This window comes from Mobula birostris, chromosome 4, assembly GCF_030028105.1.
Source record: "Mobula birostris isolate sMobBir1 chromosome 4, sMobBir1.hap1, whole genome shotgun sequence".
NCBI classification, from domain to species: domain Eukaryota; kingdom Metazoa; phylum Chordata; class Chondrichthyes; order Myliobatiformes; family Myliobatidae; genus Mobula; species Mobula birostris.
This window is the reverse complement of record NC_092373.1, coordinates 131,020,059-131,037,129: the sequence shown is the minus strand read 5'-3', so window position 1 is coordinate 131,037,129 and position 17,071 is coordinate 131,020,059. Positions and strand designations below refer to the sequence as shown.

At 41.8% G+C, this 17,071-nt stretch overlaps 1 protein-coding gene across 1 annotated transcript in view; it reads right to left on the bottom strand.

The window, feature by feature from the left end:
• Positions 1-5,786: 5,786 nt before the first annotated feature.
• arhgap10 (Rho GTPase activating protein 10) overlaps positions 5,787-17,071 on the bottom strand; it is a 223,415-nt gene continuing 212,130 nt past the window's right edge. The window contains exons 21-23 of the mRNA XM_072256039.1: positions 15,119-15,223; positions 13,324-13,415; positions 5,787-6,766 (exon numbers count right to left, since the gene is read on the bottom strand). Coding sequence (XP_072112140.1) covers positions 6,678-6,766; positions 13,324-13,415; positions 15,119-15,223 — 286 coding nt within the window. The 3' untranslated portion in view covers positions 5,787-6,677. The remainder of the gene's footprint in view (positions 6,767-13,323; positions 13,416-15,118; positions 15,224-17,071) is intronic.

Genomic DNA, 17,071 nt, shown 5'->3' with positions numbered 1-17,071 from the left:
TCTTTGTATACAGATTATACCTTCCCCAAAAGAGATCCCAGTGATCCAGAAGTCTGAAACCCTGCTCCCTGCACCAATTCTTCAGCCAGGAATTAATCTGCCAAATCATCCTATTCCTACCCTCATTCCACGTGGCACAGGCAGAAATCCAGAGATTACTACCCTGGAGGCCCTGCTTTTCAGCTTTCTGACCATCTCTCTTCAGGCCTCCTCCCATTTCTTACCCATGTTGTCAGTACCAATACGTACCTCGACTTCTGGCTGTTCACCTTTAGAACGGTGTGGACCCGATCTGAGACAACCCTGATCCTGGTACCAGGGAGGCAACATACCATACAGGTATATCTTTCAAGTTTTATAAGTTTCCATGAAAAGAGAAATTAGATAATCCCTGTGACTTGTACTCTACTATCGCACTGTGCCTCCTACTGAAAAACTCATTTTAGATCCAACTTGTTATGGGCTCCAATCTATCTCCCATAAGAGATTGTTTAAAAACCATTCATGTAGACTGTATCACTGCACTGCCCTAACCAACATGCTTTATGACCTCTTTCAAAATAGCAGTGGCCAGACAGGATACCCTTATCAAAACCATGTTCTCTTTGATTAATCCAGTTCCTTGCACTGACTCACTGGTCTGTAATTATCTACCTTATCCGGGCTGACCTTCTTGAGTAAGGATACCAAGTTTGTGAAGGATTAACTCAAAACATCCTTGAAATATTTCAAATACCCAGTTCCAACTGCAGCAATTTTCCTTTCTGTGTTAAAATAATGCATGCTGTATATTTCCTACCAATTATCATTAAACTATTTACATACAGTTTTCAATCCTCGCTTCACCAACACGCACCTTATGGTTGTCAAACATGAGAGCCTTTCAAGCAAATCCATATTTTCATTCATGCAGCCTGTACAACCCTGCAGCTCCATCTTCAAAGGCCAATGACTTTCCCAATATATTTGCAAAGACAAATGAAAAATCAGAAAACAAGAACAGGAAGCAGGTCAGGAAGTTTCTGTCAGGAGAAACAGAGCCAAGTCTCAGTATGATGGGTCAGAAAACAAATGTGTCTTAACTTACAGCGAAAGGGGGAGAGGTGAAGAGATTAAATGGAATGCCTATGAAAGGTTGGAGGCCAAGAAAGACTGAATGATGCAAGTTAATGCCTGCTGAAGGGGAGTGAAGGCCTGTTGGCTGCAGCTGATCCGTAAATACAAACTGAACAGTTAAGCAGATTACTGGTAAATGCCACTAGAGAGCATTAATGACACCTTCCAGCACTGCTGTTGATTGAGAGTAAACTATCTGATTAATGCTTGCTGGTTTTAATTTGTGCTGGGTTTTTGTAACTGGGGCCTACCTGGGCAATTTTCCACATTAATGAGCGTGACCAGTGTTGGGAATGCGTTGGAACAGCTGGGATAAAGATACAGTTAACTTCTGTACTATGGTCAGAATGTATTTGATTCTGTAGCTTTTACTGTATCCAGAGCTTCTCAGTATTTCTTGATATCACATGGAATGAACAGAAGCAGCACAAAAGCTGAAGACATCTCGAGGTGGAGATCTCAGGATAAGGCAGAGACTCATATATGTGTATGCGAAAGTTCTTGGACCTCCTCCTCCTGTTAGCTGCTTAACCGCCCACCACCATTCACAATTAGATGTGCCAAGTCTGTCGACCCTTCCTTTGATTTGCAGGTCATGAGATCATTTTTCTCTGCCTATGGTATGCCATTCAGCATGAAGGTTGGTTTTGTGCTGAACCTTCATCAGATTGGGACCTCAGTGTTGCTCCGGTTACGTTTTTCTGCACTCCTCATTGAACTGAGATATAACAAGGCACGAGGTTACAGATGGTGGCAGAGAACATTTCTGCTCCTACTGCTGCTCGATAGCACCTTATGACTGTCCAGTTCTGAGCTGCCAAGCCGGTTGAGCCTATCCCGTCTCACACATCAGAATTAGAATTTTATTTCTTACATCCATTTCACAACATGAGGGAGTAAAAATCTTTGTTGCGTCTCCATCGCAATGTACAAGCGATAAGGAAGGGAAAAGTGTGGAGGATATTGCCCGAACACTAAGGTTGTATGCATAATTCTTTTGTATACATGTAGTCAGACATAGTCACAGTCATAGTCATACTTTATTGATCCCGGGGGAAATTGGTTTTCGTTACAGTTGCACCATAAATAATAAATAGTAATAAAACCATAAATAGTTAAATAGTAATATGTAAATTATGCAAGGAAATGAGTCCAGGACCAGCCTATTGGCTCAGGGTGTCTGACCCTCCAAGGAAGGAGCTGTAAAGTTCGATGGCCACAGGCAAGAATGACTTCCTATGACGCTCTGTAATGCATCTCGGTGGAATGAGTCTCTGACTGAATGTACTCCTGTGCCCACCCAGTACATTATGTAGTGGATGGGAGACATTGTCCAAGATGGCATGCAACTTAGACAGCATCCTCTTTTCAGACACCACAGTGAGAGAGTCCGGTTCCATCCCCACAACATCACTGGCCTTACGAATGAGTTTGTTGATTCTGTTGGTGTCTGCTACCCTCAGCCTGCTGCCCCAGCACACAACAGCAAACATGATCACACTGGCCACCACAGACTCGTAGAACATCCTCAGCATCGTCCGGCAGATGTTAAAGGACCTGCAATCAGATCAATGTGTATTAATAAATCTGATGGCCCAGTGAAAGAAGCTGTCCCAGATCCTGTTGATCCTGGCCTTAGTACTATGATATCACTTGCCAGATAGAAGGAGCTGAAACAGTTTTGAGGTTGTGATGGCTGGAGTCCCTGTGATCTTCTCGGCCCTTTTTACACACCTGCTGCTGTGAATGTCCTGAACAGAGGAAAGTTTACATCCACAGATGTGCTAGGCTGTCCGCGCCTCTCTCTACAGTGCCCTGCAATTGAGGGTAGTACAGTTCCCATACCAGTGGCAGTGACTACTCTCAATGGTGCCCCTGTAGAAAGTCCTGAGGATTTGGGGACTCATGCCAAACTTCTTCAGCCATCTGAGGTGAAAAAGGCACTGTTGTGCTTTCTTCACCATACAGCCAGTATGTACAGTCCAGGTGAGATCCTTAGTGATGTGTACTTGAAAGTACTCACCATCTCAACTATAGTCCCATTGATGTCATAGGGACTAGCCTGTCTCCGTTCCTCCTGTAATCCACGATCAACTCCTTCGTTTTTTCAACATTGAGGAAGAGGTTGTTTTCTCGGCACCACTGTGTCAGGGCATTGACTTCTCCTCTGTAGTCTGTCTCATCATTGTTGAAAATAAGGCTTATCAGTGTCATGTCATCTGCAAATTTGATCAGCAAATTGGAGCTGTAAGTGGCAACACAGTTGCAGGTGTATAGGTAGTAGAGGAGGGGACTTGGGATACAGCTCTGGGGGGGTTCCTGTGTTGAGGGTCAGGGGGGCAGAGGTGAGGGTGCCCATACTTATCATGTACCGGTGATCCGACAGGAAGTTCAGGATCCAGAGAGGGATTTGAAAGGCTCTGCATATTATTGCGCCAATTCCTCAGTGGTCTGTCTCACCAGTGGAGGATTCTCATTTCAAGTTTGACCCATTAGACCAAAAGACCTAGGAGCAGAATTAAGCCATTTGGCCTATCGAGTCTGCTCTGCCATTCCATCGTAATCCCTCTCAACCCCACTCCCCTGCCTTCTCCCTATAACCTTTAACACCTGATTAATCAAGAACCTATCAACTTCCTCCTTAAATATACCCAGTGAATTGGACTGCAACTGTCTGTGGCAATGAATTCCACATATTCACCACTCCCTGGCTAAAGAAATTTTCCCTCATCTCTGTTCTAAATGGATGTCCCTCCATTTTGAGGCTGTGCTCTCTGGCCCTAGACTCCTGACTAGAGGAAACACCGTCTCCATATCCACTCAATTTAGGCCTTTCAATATTCAATAGGTTTCAATGAGATTCCCCTCCCCCATTCTTCTAAATTCCACGACTCAGAGGTGCCTACAACATCATACCTGCCAATCTCTAACTGCGCTACAAGATCTACCTTATTCCGTGTATTACGTGCATTCAAATATAACACACTCATTCCTGTATTCATCATCCTTTACGATTTGGCCCCATTACACTTTAACTCATCCCACTGACTGCAATTTTGCCCTATCATCTGCCTGTCCTTTCTCACAGTCTCACTACCCACTGCATCTAGTTGTATACCAACTGCCCCATCTTTAACACTATCCCTCTGGTTCCTATACCCATTGCCAAATTAGATTAAATCTTCCCAACAGCTCCAGCAAACCTGCCACAAGGATATTGGTCCCCCTTGGGTTCTGGTGTAACCCATCCTTTTTTGTACAGGTTATAACCTTCCCCAGAAGAGATCCCAATGATATAGAAATCTGAAACCCTGCCCCTTGCATCAATACTTCAGCCACACATTCATCCACTAAATCATTGTATTCCTACCCTTACTAGCGCGTGAAACAGGCAGCAAACCAGAGATTATTATGACCCTGGTGGTTCCGCGTTTCAGCCCAGTGCAGTAATGCACATCAAAGGGAATTTCAAATAGTAGATAAAGTTGTTGAATCCACATTTGGGACCCTGTATATCTAACAATCAGGAAACTCCACAGACTTGGATATTTCCATTGCACTTTGGTTATGAAATGTTGAGCATAAGATTTCAAAATGTCCATTATCACAGCCCAGTACAGCTTTGGCAGAATGCCATGTTCATCGATCTGGACAAAAATGCAGAAAACCTTTCTAAATATCGCCTCTCACTATATACAGTAAATAACCCTATTTCTATGATTTCTATGTTGCTTTCTCTGCCTAATACCTCTTAAAGTGTCAACTTTAGGCAATTTAACAGATGTATAATTAGAATAAGATACTTATCTATATTAAAAGAGCAGTATAGACTTCAAATGTTTCTCAAGTTAGATTCAGTGCTGCATTTACACCATTCTATTTGCAATGGTCCGTCGCTCCTCTGCAAGGAATAGCATGTTCAATATAGAATCTTTCATCTCTTTTGGTTCCTTGCCACACGTTGCTTCATCTGGTTCAATGGCAATAAATAAATCTGCTCTTCAATTTCAGTCCCACTTTAATCTGAATTGTTTGGAGATACACTTAAAAATATATCTAGTTCCTGCTGAAATTGGTTGTCCGGTTTTTCCAGTTATTCTATCCCTTCCTGTGTTTGCAATTACAATAATTTTGCTTGGAGCAAAGGGGTTATGGATGAATTCAAAAAGATGTTCCTTTTTGTCTCCTTATTCTTTCCTCTCACTGCTGCATTTTGAAGTGAATCTCCTTCACGGAGCTGAAGTGATGACCATTCTTTTCTGAAGAAGATGATAAGTATAACTTATTCCAGCACGACCCACGTGTGCTTCCAGAAAGGAATATCACCTGGAGTAGGGATCCTGTTTCATTAACATGTTATTAACTCACAGACACTGGGTACCTCACGACTTTCTATGACAAAAATCTACCAACAAATTGCTAGCATTTTATACAATGAAAAGGTTGACCAACAGTTCTAATGAAAGACACTTAAGAAATGATAATGCTTGAATTTGAAAGATTTGCAAATGTTTCACAATACGAGAAAAAGTTTCAGGTATAATTCTCATCAACTGGAAAACATCCATTGAAAAACAATAATTTGAAATAACAAAAACATTTCACGGAACACCTAGAAAATGTTATGGATTATAAACTTAAGTAATAAAATCTCAAAACTTCTATAGGCAGTGATTTTTATTTTCCCTTGTCATTACACGATATTCCAGATTAATTTTTAAATCTTTAGGTCTGTGACAAGGCTGACCATTCGTCCACATAACTATTAAAGCTGGAACAATCCTCAAGTATAACAATGTCTTAAACTAAATATAGTTCACAATTTTCTCAAGTTAAAATTAACAGAAATATACAAACATGGAATTTATAACTGCTTGTTATAATTTGAATGGAATTGTTCCATTAATAAAAACTCACGATATATTCACTAACATCTTGTAAAAATGCTGTCAGCAGATCTGATGGTTTTCAATATCTATCTAATTACTTAAAATGTTTCACAAATATACAACGTCAAAAATATTTTACAATAACATATTCACTGTTTCTTAAAATTGAAACATCCTGATGTTAGACGTGGTCTACAATGCAAAATCCAAAGTGCATAGAAATAACTCCCCTTCTTCCTCACCCATTTTTACTGCAATTTCTCTTTTATTTATATGCATAAAGCATAACAAAAATATATGTAGAATTGAACTGTGATGCGAAATAGATATTAGAATTTAGGGCTACAAAAATAACACCTGCTGTTTGTATATTACAAAACTATCTTCAAACGCTGCCCTCCAGCTCCTGAATCCTATGAATAAAAAGTCTATGATAATTAAAGTAGCATGCCAAAGTAACAGTAACACTTCAGCCTATATTTAACTTAAAAACACAAGTTTTACAGATGCTGCAGGTTAGGTATGTTAATATGCAAATCAGCATTTGCCTTTGTTCCAATTTTAAGATGCAAGGTTTGGAACTACGGTAGGACCAGTGGTAATTCTGTCTTGTCAAGTGATTGGCCATGGATACCATGAAAAGCATTTCTTAAAAAGTTCAAAGGCTCAGTGCTACAGGAACTCAACATAATTTTGAGGAATAAGTCCTGTTTTGCCATTGAGGGTTCCTTCCAACCAGCCGGGTTCCCGTGAAGAGTGAACTAGGAAATAAACAAACACACACAGAACAATATAGTTTACATAACAAATGCATGCCTTTTGTTTCAAGAAACAGCCAGATCTAAACACAAAACATATAATTGCTGCTTTTACCTTGTGAATGCAGCAGTTAAGGTCCTGCAGTGGGGAACAACAGATAATGACAACAATGCCACTCAACAACTGGGAGACTTCTGTGTAGAAAGTATGTGCTTAGTCCAAGTCACAAACAGACCATAAGTGAAAATGATGGCCAGAGTTAGATCATGAACAGATTATCAAAACTTAATATTTGTTTTTTCTCTTTACAAATGGTAGGAAAGAGAGGGATGTATTCACCACATTAATCTGCAATTTTGTTACGAATTCTTGAACAATAAGGGAATTATGGTCAGACAACATGAACTACAGAAATCTATATCCCAGTAGATAAGTTAATGAACTAAGCTTAATTACCCCAATAACTGAAGTAACTACAAGGTAAAGCTGAAGAAACTAGTTACAATTCACATTGTTGTTATTGTTCCTTTCCATGCCTTGTGGCTCACTGGGTGGCAAACTTGCCGTTCTTAGCATTTGTCTGTTTTTTTACGAGGCTGAGTTGCTAGCTCGACACTCAACCAGCACCAATGGTCAAGATGGCACCAGCATACAATGCAACTTCAATCAACATGATAGCTCATGAAAATGTTTTTTTTTTAAACTTCTCTTACATCTGGTTTTCACCTTGAATGTGTTTCTGGAACTGATAGAGCCAGCGATTTACAGTTTGGAGATCGTTTGAGTGCCTCAGCACTTTGCTGTCTCCAAGAAGGTTCCGGGAAGTGAGCGCGTACTTGGACGGCCTCTACATGAAGAAACTTTGAGACGGGGCGCAAGCCGATGTTTGACTCCAGTTCGCCAATTAAAGCGTCAAGGAAGATTGAGACATTGAGGCAAGTGCAGAAGGTAAGCGAGAGTTCAGCTCCGACTGCCTTCCTTTTGGTCCCTGCTGAGAAGGAATCTGTGAGTGGCATTTCCTGTATGGCTCGCTGTGGCAGGCGGGTAGGCCTCTCTGCCTCGTGTGGTGTCTCTCACTTTCGATAAATGTCTGTGATATCGTAGGATGGTATCGCCATTCTGTGTTTATGGACTGTGGACTTCTTCAGATTTATGGATTTTATATTCTGGTTATTTTTTAAATCGCTAGTTCCTTTTCCTTTCTGTTGAGCATGCGGGAAGGGTGTTTGGTGACTGATATTCTGAGGTGTTCTGTTAGTTCTTTGTGTGGGGCTGGGGTCTGATGTTCTTGTTCTTTTTTGTGCAGGGGAGGGGGTTTTGAGGGGCTGATGATTGGGATGCTGTTCTTTTTTGTGTGGGGGGTGGGTTTGATGTTTCTCTCTGAACAACTTTCATGTTCTTTCTTTGGCTAACTGGAGCAGACAATTTTCCGAGTTGTACATTATACATACTTTGATATTAAATGAACCTTTGGAAAGTGTGCAAGGAGCCGGCCGGATTCGAACCTGGGACCACTCAACGCAAAGTCCAGTGCCAATGCCACTACACCACCAGCTGGCTGATGATTTACATTACATTAGACAAATGCTGAAATTTGAGGGATATCAAAGAAATCCCATCAGAGAAACAGGTTTCACTGTTATAAGCCACACTAGCATTCATTCATGCAAATTCATTAAGATATACATCAATGACGACTGGAAACCTGCTTGTTTAGCCAAAGTGCTTCCGTTACTGGGGAGTAAACTAGAAAGAGATGAGGTGCAACATTGAACACCCCCAGACCCCAATAAATAAATGAGAGGTGGAAACTAAGTTGATGAGGTTCTGTCTTCACTGATGGCCTGGATGACCAAGTTCTTCATTTGCAAAACCAGTTATGGGTCTTCAATATAATTCACTTGTGGAACCAGCATCAGAGTGAAAATGGTATCCATACCAAATCAGTCCATGTGACCTAGTAACTACCGGAAAAGCTCAAAGTGTACACCTTTGTCAGAATGTACCCAAAATAATCAACGAAAAAGGTAAATTGTGTATTATTCATACATTGCTACATTATGGAAGGCATCATTGTTCAAGTTTATTGTCATTTCAACCGTATACATATATAACGTCAAATGAAACATTCCTCCAGACTAAGGTGCACAACACAGTACAGTGGCATGCAAAAGTTTGGGCACCCCTGGTCAACATTTCTGTTACTGTGAATAGCGAAGCGAGTAAAAGACCTGATTTCCAAAAGGCATAAAGTTAAAGATGACACATTTCTTTAATGTGTCAAGACTACTTTTTTATTTCCATCTTTTACAGTTTCAAAATAACAAAGAAGGAAAAGGGCCCGAAGCAAAAGTTTGGGCACCCTGCACGGTCAGTACTTAGTAACACCCCCTTTGGCAAGTATCACAGCTTGTAAACGCTTTCTGTAGCCAGCTAATAGTCTTTCAATTCTTGTTTGGGGGATTTTCACCCATTCTTCCTTGCAAAAGGCTTCTAGTTCTGTGAGATTCGTGGGCCGTCTTGCATGCACTGCTCTTTTGAGGTCTATCCACAGATTTTTGATGATGCTTAGGTCAGGGGACTGTGCGGGCCATGGCAAAACCTTCAGCTTATGCCTCTTGAGGTAGTCCATTGTGGATTTTGAAATGTGTTTAGGATTATAATCCTGTTGTAGAAGCCATCCTCTTTTCACCTTCAGCATTTTTACAGACTGTGTATTGTTTGTTTCCAGAATTTGCTGGTATTTAATTGAATTCATTCTTCCCTCTACCAGTGAAATTTTCCCCGTGCCACTGGCTGCAACACAAGCCTAAAGCATGATCGATCCACCCCCGTGCTTAACAGTTGTAGAGGTGTTCTTTTCATGAAATTCTGCACCCTTTTTTCTCCAAACATACCTTTGCTCACTGCCACCAAAAAGTTCTATTTTAACTTCATCAGTCCACAGAACTTGTTTCCAAAATGCATCAGGCTTGTTTAGACAACACACATCAAAGGTGCTGGTGAACGCAGCAGGCCAGGCAGCATCTCTAGGAAGAGGTACAGTCGAAGTTTCAGGCTGAGACCCTTCATCAGGACTAACTGAAGGAAGAGCTAGTAAGAGATTTGAAAGTGGGAGGGGGAGGGGGAGATCCAAAATGATAGGAGAAGACAGGAGGGGAAGGGATGGAGCCAAGAGCTGGACAGGTGATTGGCAAAAGGGATATGAGAGGATCATGGGACAGGAGGCCCAGGGAGAAGGAAAAGGGGGAGGGGGGGAAACCCAGAGGATGGGCAAGGGGTATAGTCAGAGGGACAGAGGGAGAAAAAGGAGAGTGACAGAAAGAATGTGTGTATATAAATAAATAACGGATGGGGTATGAGGGGGAGGTGGGGCATTAGCGGAAGTTAGAGAAGTCAATGTTCATACCATCAGGTTGGAGGCTACCCAGACGGAATGTTCCTCCAACCTGAGTGTGGCTTCATCTTTACAGTAGAGGAGGCCGTGGATAGACATATCAGAATGGGAATGGGATGTGGAATTAAAGTGTGTGGCCACTGGGAGATCCTGCTTTCTTCTGGCGGACAGATCGTAGGTGTTCAGTGAAACGATCTCCCAGTCTGTGTCGGGTCTCGCCAATATATAGAAGGCCACATAGGGAGCACTGGACGCAGTATATCACCCCAGCCGACTCACAGGTGAAGTGTCACCTCACCTGGAAGGACTGGCTGGGGCCCTGAATGGTGGTAAGGGAGGAAGTGTAAGGGCATGTGTAGCACTTGTTCCGCTTACAAGGATAAGTGCCAGGAGGGAGATCAGTGGGGAGGGATGGGGGGGGGGAACGAATGGACAAGGGAGTCGCATAGGGAGCGATCCCTGCGGAAAACAGAAGGGGGGGTTGGGAAAGATGTGCTTAGTGGTGGGATCCCGCTGGAGGTGGCCAACCTGATGGCATGAACATTGACTTCTCTAACTTCCGCTAATGTCCCACCTCCCCCGCGTACCCCATCCATTATTTATTTATATACACACATTCTTTCTCTCACTCTCCTTTTTCTCCCTCTGTCCTTCTGACTATACCCCTTGCCTATCCTTTGAGTTCCCCCCGCCCACCTTTTCCTTCTCCCTAGGCCTCCTGTCCCATGATCCTCTCATATCTCTTTTGCCAATCACCTGTCCAGCTCTTGGCTCCATCCCTCCCCTTCCTGTCTTCTCCTATCATTTTGGATCTCCTCCTCCCCCTCCCACTTTCAAATCTCTTACTAGCTCTTCCTTTAGTTAGCCCTGACGAAGAGTCTTGGCCTGAAACGTTGACTGTACCTCTTCCTAGAGATGCTGCCTGGCCTGCTGCGTTCACCAGCAACTTTGATGTGTGTTGCTTGAATTTCCAGCATCTGCAGAATTCCTCGTGTTTGAGGCTTGTTTGGATATTCCTTTGCAATCTTCTGATGCTGAATTTTGTGGTGAGGACACAGGAAAGGTTTTCTTCTGATGACTCTTCCATGAAGGTCATATTTGTGCAGGTGTCGCTGCACAGTAGAACAGTGCACCACCACTCCAGAGTCTGCTAAATCTTCCTGAAGGTCTTTTGCAGTCAAACGGGGGTTTTGATTTGCCTTTCTAGCAATCCTACGAGCAGTTCTCTCGGAAAGTTTTCTTGGTCTTCCAGACCTCAACTTGACCTCCACCGTTCCTGTTAACTGCCATTTCTTAATTACATTACGGCTACATGAAAACGCTTTGCTATCTTCTTATAGCCTTCTCCTGCTTTGTGGGCATCATTTATTTTAATTTTCAGAGTGCTATGCAGCTGCTTAGAGGAGCCCATGGCTGCTGATTGTTGGGACAAGGTTTGAGGAGTCATGGTGTTTATAAAGCTTTGAAATTTGCATCACCTGGCCTTTCCTAACGACAGGTGTGAACAAGCCATAGACCTAACAAGCTAGTGGGGGTCTGAGACCTTGGTAAAAGTTATCTGAGAGCTCAAATCTCTTGGAGTGCCCAAACTTTTGCATGGTGCTCCTTTCCTTTTTTTCCACTCTAAAATTGTACAAAACAAAAATAATACACTAATCTTGCTTAAAATGTTGAAAAAAATCTTTGATCTTTAACTTTATGACTTTTGGAGATCAGTTCATCTTCTACTCACTTAACTATTCACAGTAACAGAAATTTTGACCAGGGGTGCCCAAACTTTTGCATACCACTGTACATATAACACACAGAACACATAAGGTAATATTGCAACAAATAAGTGAGCAAATAATAAAGTGCACTTACATCACAAGTTTAAAAAGTAAACAATATAATGCTACTGGCACTTTACCCATGGTGAGGCTTTGGTAGTGGCAGGGAGTCCAACAGTCTCATGACCTGGGGAAAGAAGGTGTCTCTTGTCCTAACAGTCCTTGTCCTAATGCTATGGTACCTGCTGTCTGATGGTAGGATGTCAAAGACACTGCTAGACAGATAAGAGGGATCATTGACAATGCTAAGGGCCCTGTATACCCAGCACTCCTGGTAAGTATCCTGGATGGGTGGAAGAGAGACCCCAATGATCCTCTCAACAGTCCTTGCAATCCTTTGTAGGGTCTTGTGGCCAGATATCTCGCAATCCCCATACCAGACAGTGATGCAGCTAGTCAGGATACTCTCAACAGTTAGAATGGGGGGTGGGGAGGAGTCTCGCTTGTCTCAATCCCCTCAGGAAGTGGAGGGGCTGCTGTGTTTTCCTAACTAAAGAAGTGGTGTTGAGAGATCAGGTAAGATCATCCATTGTGTGCACTCCCGGAAACTTCGTGCTCCTAACTCTCTCCACTGAGGAGCCATTTATGCACAGTGAAGAGTGGTCAACCAGCACCCTCCCAAAGTCCATAGTCATCCCTTTGGTCTTGTCCACATTCAGACTCAGGTTGTTGTGCTTGTACTACTCTACGAGCCGCTCTACTTCCTCTCTGTATACTGTCTCACTGTTGTTGTTGATGAGGCCAGCCACTGCAGTGTCATCAGTGAACTTGATGATTTGGTTATGATTATGAAGACACGTAGGCCTCTTTTATTGTCATTTAGTAATGCATGCATTAAGAAATGATACATTAGATAAGGCAAGAAATGTTGCTGCCAACACAAACTAATATGGTCTTTCTGTCAAGAAAGTGCTGCAGTGACCTACAGCGCTCCAATTCCCAGAATGAATATTTTGAGAGAGAGGCAAGCTGCAGTGGGGCCAGTTAAAAGGTTAACAAAATAAAAGGCATCATCTGATTTGATCCACATCAGAGATAAGTCAAATTGTGTTCTGGTTCAACAGCAAGACATAATTTAGAAAATTGAGATCTTAATTGGCTGGGAAAGGATCTGCCAACAATGTGAAGGTTGGAAGAGTAGACAACCACTCTGCTCCGTCATACCACATCACTTTACATGTACGCTAAAGGTGCAGGCCACTCAGAAGCATTTGAGATAGGCTTAACTCCTAGTGTATGAAGGATGTTTCACCAAGAAAATATATATCTTTTAAGTTAAGCAATATAATTGTGATTTACAAGACACAAGGGCAAGGTGTCAGGTTACACTCACCATTTTCGAATATTGCTCCCACTTTGAAGGATAACTCAGAGACATGCTCAGCTTCGCAAGAATAGACAGCCTTGGCTTTAAGGTTTGGAACCCTGAAAACAAAGTAAATCAGATCATTACGTAGAGCACTTTCTAAACTAGTTATGAAAACGAATTTTGACAGTGCTACCTAGGATTATGTAACTGATCTAATTTTCAGGCACCAAATACAGCACAAGGATTTGTTGAAGATGTTGAAATCTGAAGCACAAAGTGAGCAGCTGGAGGAACTCAACAGTTCAAGCAGCATATATGGAGGGAAACGTTTCAGGTCAAGACTCTTCATCTAGAATGTCAGCAAGCATCTTTCCCTTAATACTCATTCAATTTTTGTGCATAATACAAGACTAATAATTAGGTCCAAGAAATGCACTTCCTTATTAAGGTATCAGCAAAAAAAAATTAAAAATTAAATGCTAGAAACACTCAATAGGCCACACAGTAACCGTGATGATCCTAGCTCCATGTAGAATACCTTAAGAAACGCCACGGATGACATGAAGAAACCCTTCTCCCACATTTTCAAATTAATGAAGTGACACCACTGATACTGAAGTAAATCCTAGACAAACAGTTGTACACACAATAAATCAGCGCGATTTTGTAACACTTCCGGTAAGATGGCAGTGCACTCGAACGCAACAGGTTCAATCAGAAGTGTACTTGTTTGTCTTGAATGTCTTTTTTCTTTATGAATGCAGATCACTGCTGGATACTGAAAACATCAAGTACTGCAGGACTTTCCCATCAGCAAGTTGCTCAATAGTGATATAACTAAACTTATTGCGTACCTACCGCTGTTATGCATCAGGTGTGGTGCGCGATCCAAGGTGAGAGTGATTGCCTTGACATTTTTATTGTGGTTGAAAAACCCTGTCGGACATTGGCAACATAGAGCATGGCAAGTCTGATTCACTGGTTGTTTGACGAGACCGACAGTGGGGGAGCTATGTTGCCTCGGTTGTGGCGAAGGCTAGGCCTAGGCCACGGGGTCACCTCTTGCATGCACCCAGGGGAGGAGATGCTGAGGCAGTGAGGGAGAGGCCTCTGTGGGAGTGCTGAAATCTGTTCTAGGTTGTGGGCTGACCCCTCCTGTCAGTGCTGTACTCCAGTGCTCGTTTGGTGGAAGAACAAACTGGACACTCAGGGACTTGGGCTATTTTGTTTTGAAGTTTGTTACTGTATGTTTTCCTGAAATTGTAACCATATGCACTATTTGTGCTCTGTGCAATGTGTAATGTGTTTCGCACCTTGGCCCCAGAGGAACTCTCTTTTGTTTTGGCTGTATTCAACCATACATGAATGATAATTAAACTTAAACTATCAAATCATATATACATCAATTAAAATAAAAGCTGAGTGGTAAACGCATACCTCAGACCTTTGGTGTTGCTGTAAATAGAGTCTCCAGATTTGAGGAGGGCAAGTTGTACATAATTCTGCACTGTTTCAAAAGTATTTCAATGATAGTGCCTTTCCCTCACTTAAAATGCTAAGCTCTCAAGAACTCAAAGCATGATACACCAAAGAACTTTGAGACATTCAGTAGTGTTCTTTTCTAATTTGGTTCTAAATGCCAGGCCAGAGATTATTTTTCTTTTGACAGTTTTAAAAATATCAGAGTATTAAAAGTAAACCTGAATCTTTGGGCTTGAACAGTTGAACTTGCCCATTATCTAAATGACAGGAAGGATAAATAAACAACCCCTCCCCCCAACAGCTGACCAGTCACACAAACCAAAAGTGGTTTCCATACCCGTCCAGAGATTCTTCACTTGTGGGAGTCACAGTTGGAGACTGGGAAGATGATGACTGTGTTGTTGAGGAGACATTGAACCAGGAAACCATTGGTGTAGATGAGCTGGTGAAACAAAACAAAGCATTTGCATATGAACATGGTCACACAAATAGAAAGTGCATAGTGCATAATAGGATGCTGTCCAAGTTGCATGCCATCTTGGACAATGTCTCCCATCCACTATATAACGTATTGGGTGGGCACAGGAGCACATTCAGCCAGAGACTCATTCCACCGAGATGCAACACTAAGCGTCATAGGAAGTCATTCCTGCCTGTGGCCATCAAACTTTACAACTCCTCCCTTGGAGGGTCAGACACCCTGAGCCAATAGGCTGGTCCTGGACTTATTTCCTGGCATAATTTATATATTACTATTTAACTATTTATGGTTTTATTACTATTTAATTATTTATGGTGCAACTGTAATGAAAACCAATTTCCCCCGGGATCAATAAAGTATGACTATGACTATGGTTAAAATTAATGTTAATTTCAACTTTCTAGTATTTAGTAACTATAAAATCAGATTAGTTGTAACACACTAGATAAAATATTGTATATAAGCTTGTTAGTAAAACTGATCTTTGGAATTAAAGACATTGCATGTGTTAAATTGGCTCAAGAACATCGCCACAGTGAATGATGGTTTTTCAGGTAGAGGTCAATGACCAATGAAGTTTCCTTTTTGGTAGATGCTCCCTACCTACATGTGAGGCAGAGTAATGGCATGAACCTGGGTATACAAGACCAAGGAGCTGATTATTGTCTTCAGGAGGAGGAAACCAGAGGTCCACGAGCCAGTGCTCATCAGGAGAACAGAGGTGGAGAGGGTCAGCAAATTTAAATTCCTCAGTGTTGTATTTCAGAGGACCTGTTCTGAGCCCAGCACGTAAGTGCAATTATGAAGAAAGCTTGTTAGCACCTCTGTTTCCTTAGGAGTTTGCAAAGATTTGGCATGGCATCTTTAACTTTGACAAACTTCTATAGCTGTGTAGTGAAGAGTATATTGACTGGCTGCATCACAGCCTGGTATGGAAACGCCAATCGCTTTGAAAGGATATGGCCCAGTCCATCACAGGAAAAGCCCTCTTCACCATTGAGCACATCTACACAGAGTGTTGTCACAGGAAAATAGCATCCATTATCAGGGACCCCTATCACCTAGGTTATGCTTTCTTTTCTCTGCTACCATCAAGCTGGTGGTACAGGAACCTTAGGACTCACACCACCAGATTCAGGAACAGTTATCACCCCTCAACCATCAGGGTCCTGATCCAGAAGGGATAATTTCACTCTACTTCACTTGCTGCATCACTGAACTGTTCCTACAATCTATGGATTCTTTATCTCATATTCTCACTATTTATTGCTAATTTATTTATAGTAATGATAACTATTATTATTTCTTTTTCTTTTCTTTCTGTTTGCACAGGCTGTCTATCCTGTCGGTGCAGTCTTTCATTGATTCTATTAAGGTTATTGGGTTTATTGAGTATGCCTGCAAGAAAATTAATCTTGGGAGTTGTATATAGTGACATAAAAGTACTTTGATAATAAAATTTACTTTGAACAGATACATGAGAAATACAATTTAATGCAAAGTAAAGAGGTGATATTTTTAATAGATGGAACAAGAGGCAATATATTCTAAAGGGGTACAAAAACAGAGACAGACTGCTGTATGTATCAAATCTGTGAAGATGCCAAAGATAAGAAAGCTTTTAAAAACATCAACAACACTAAATTCTGGGTCTTATAAATAGATGCATAGGAACTTTACATCAAGAAGGCTTTACTGAAACTGACCATGCCACAACTTAAGTATTGTACCCAATTGTGGACACCTAACTTCCTGGAAATAAAGATCCTAGAAAGGGGGAAGGAAAATGGTTCCAGAGACGACCCATGT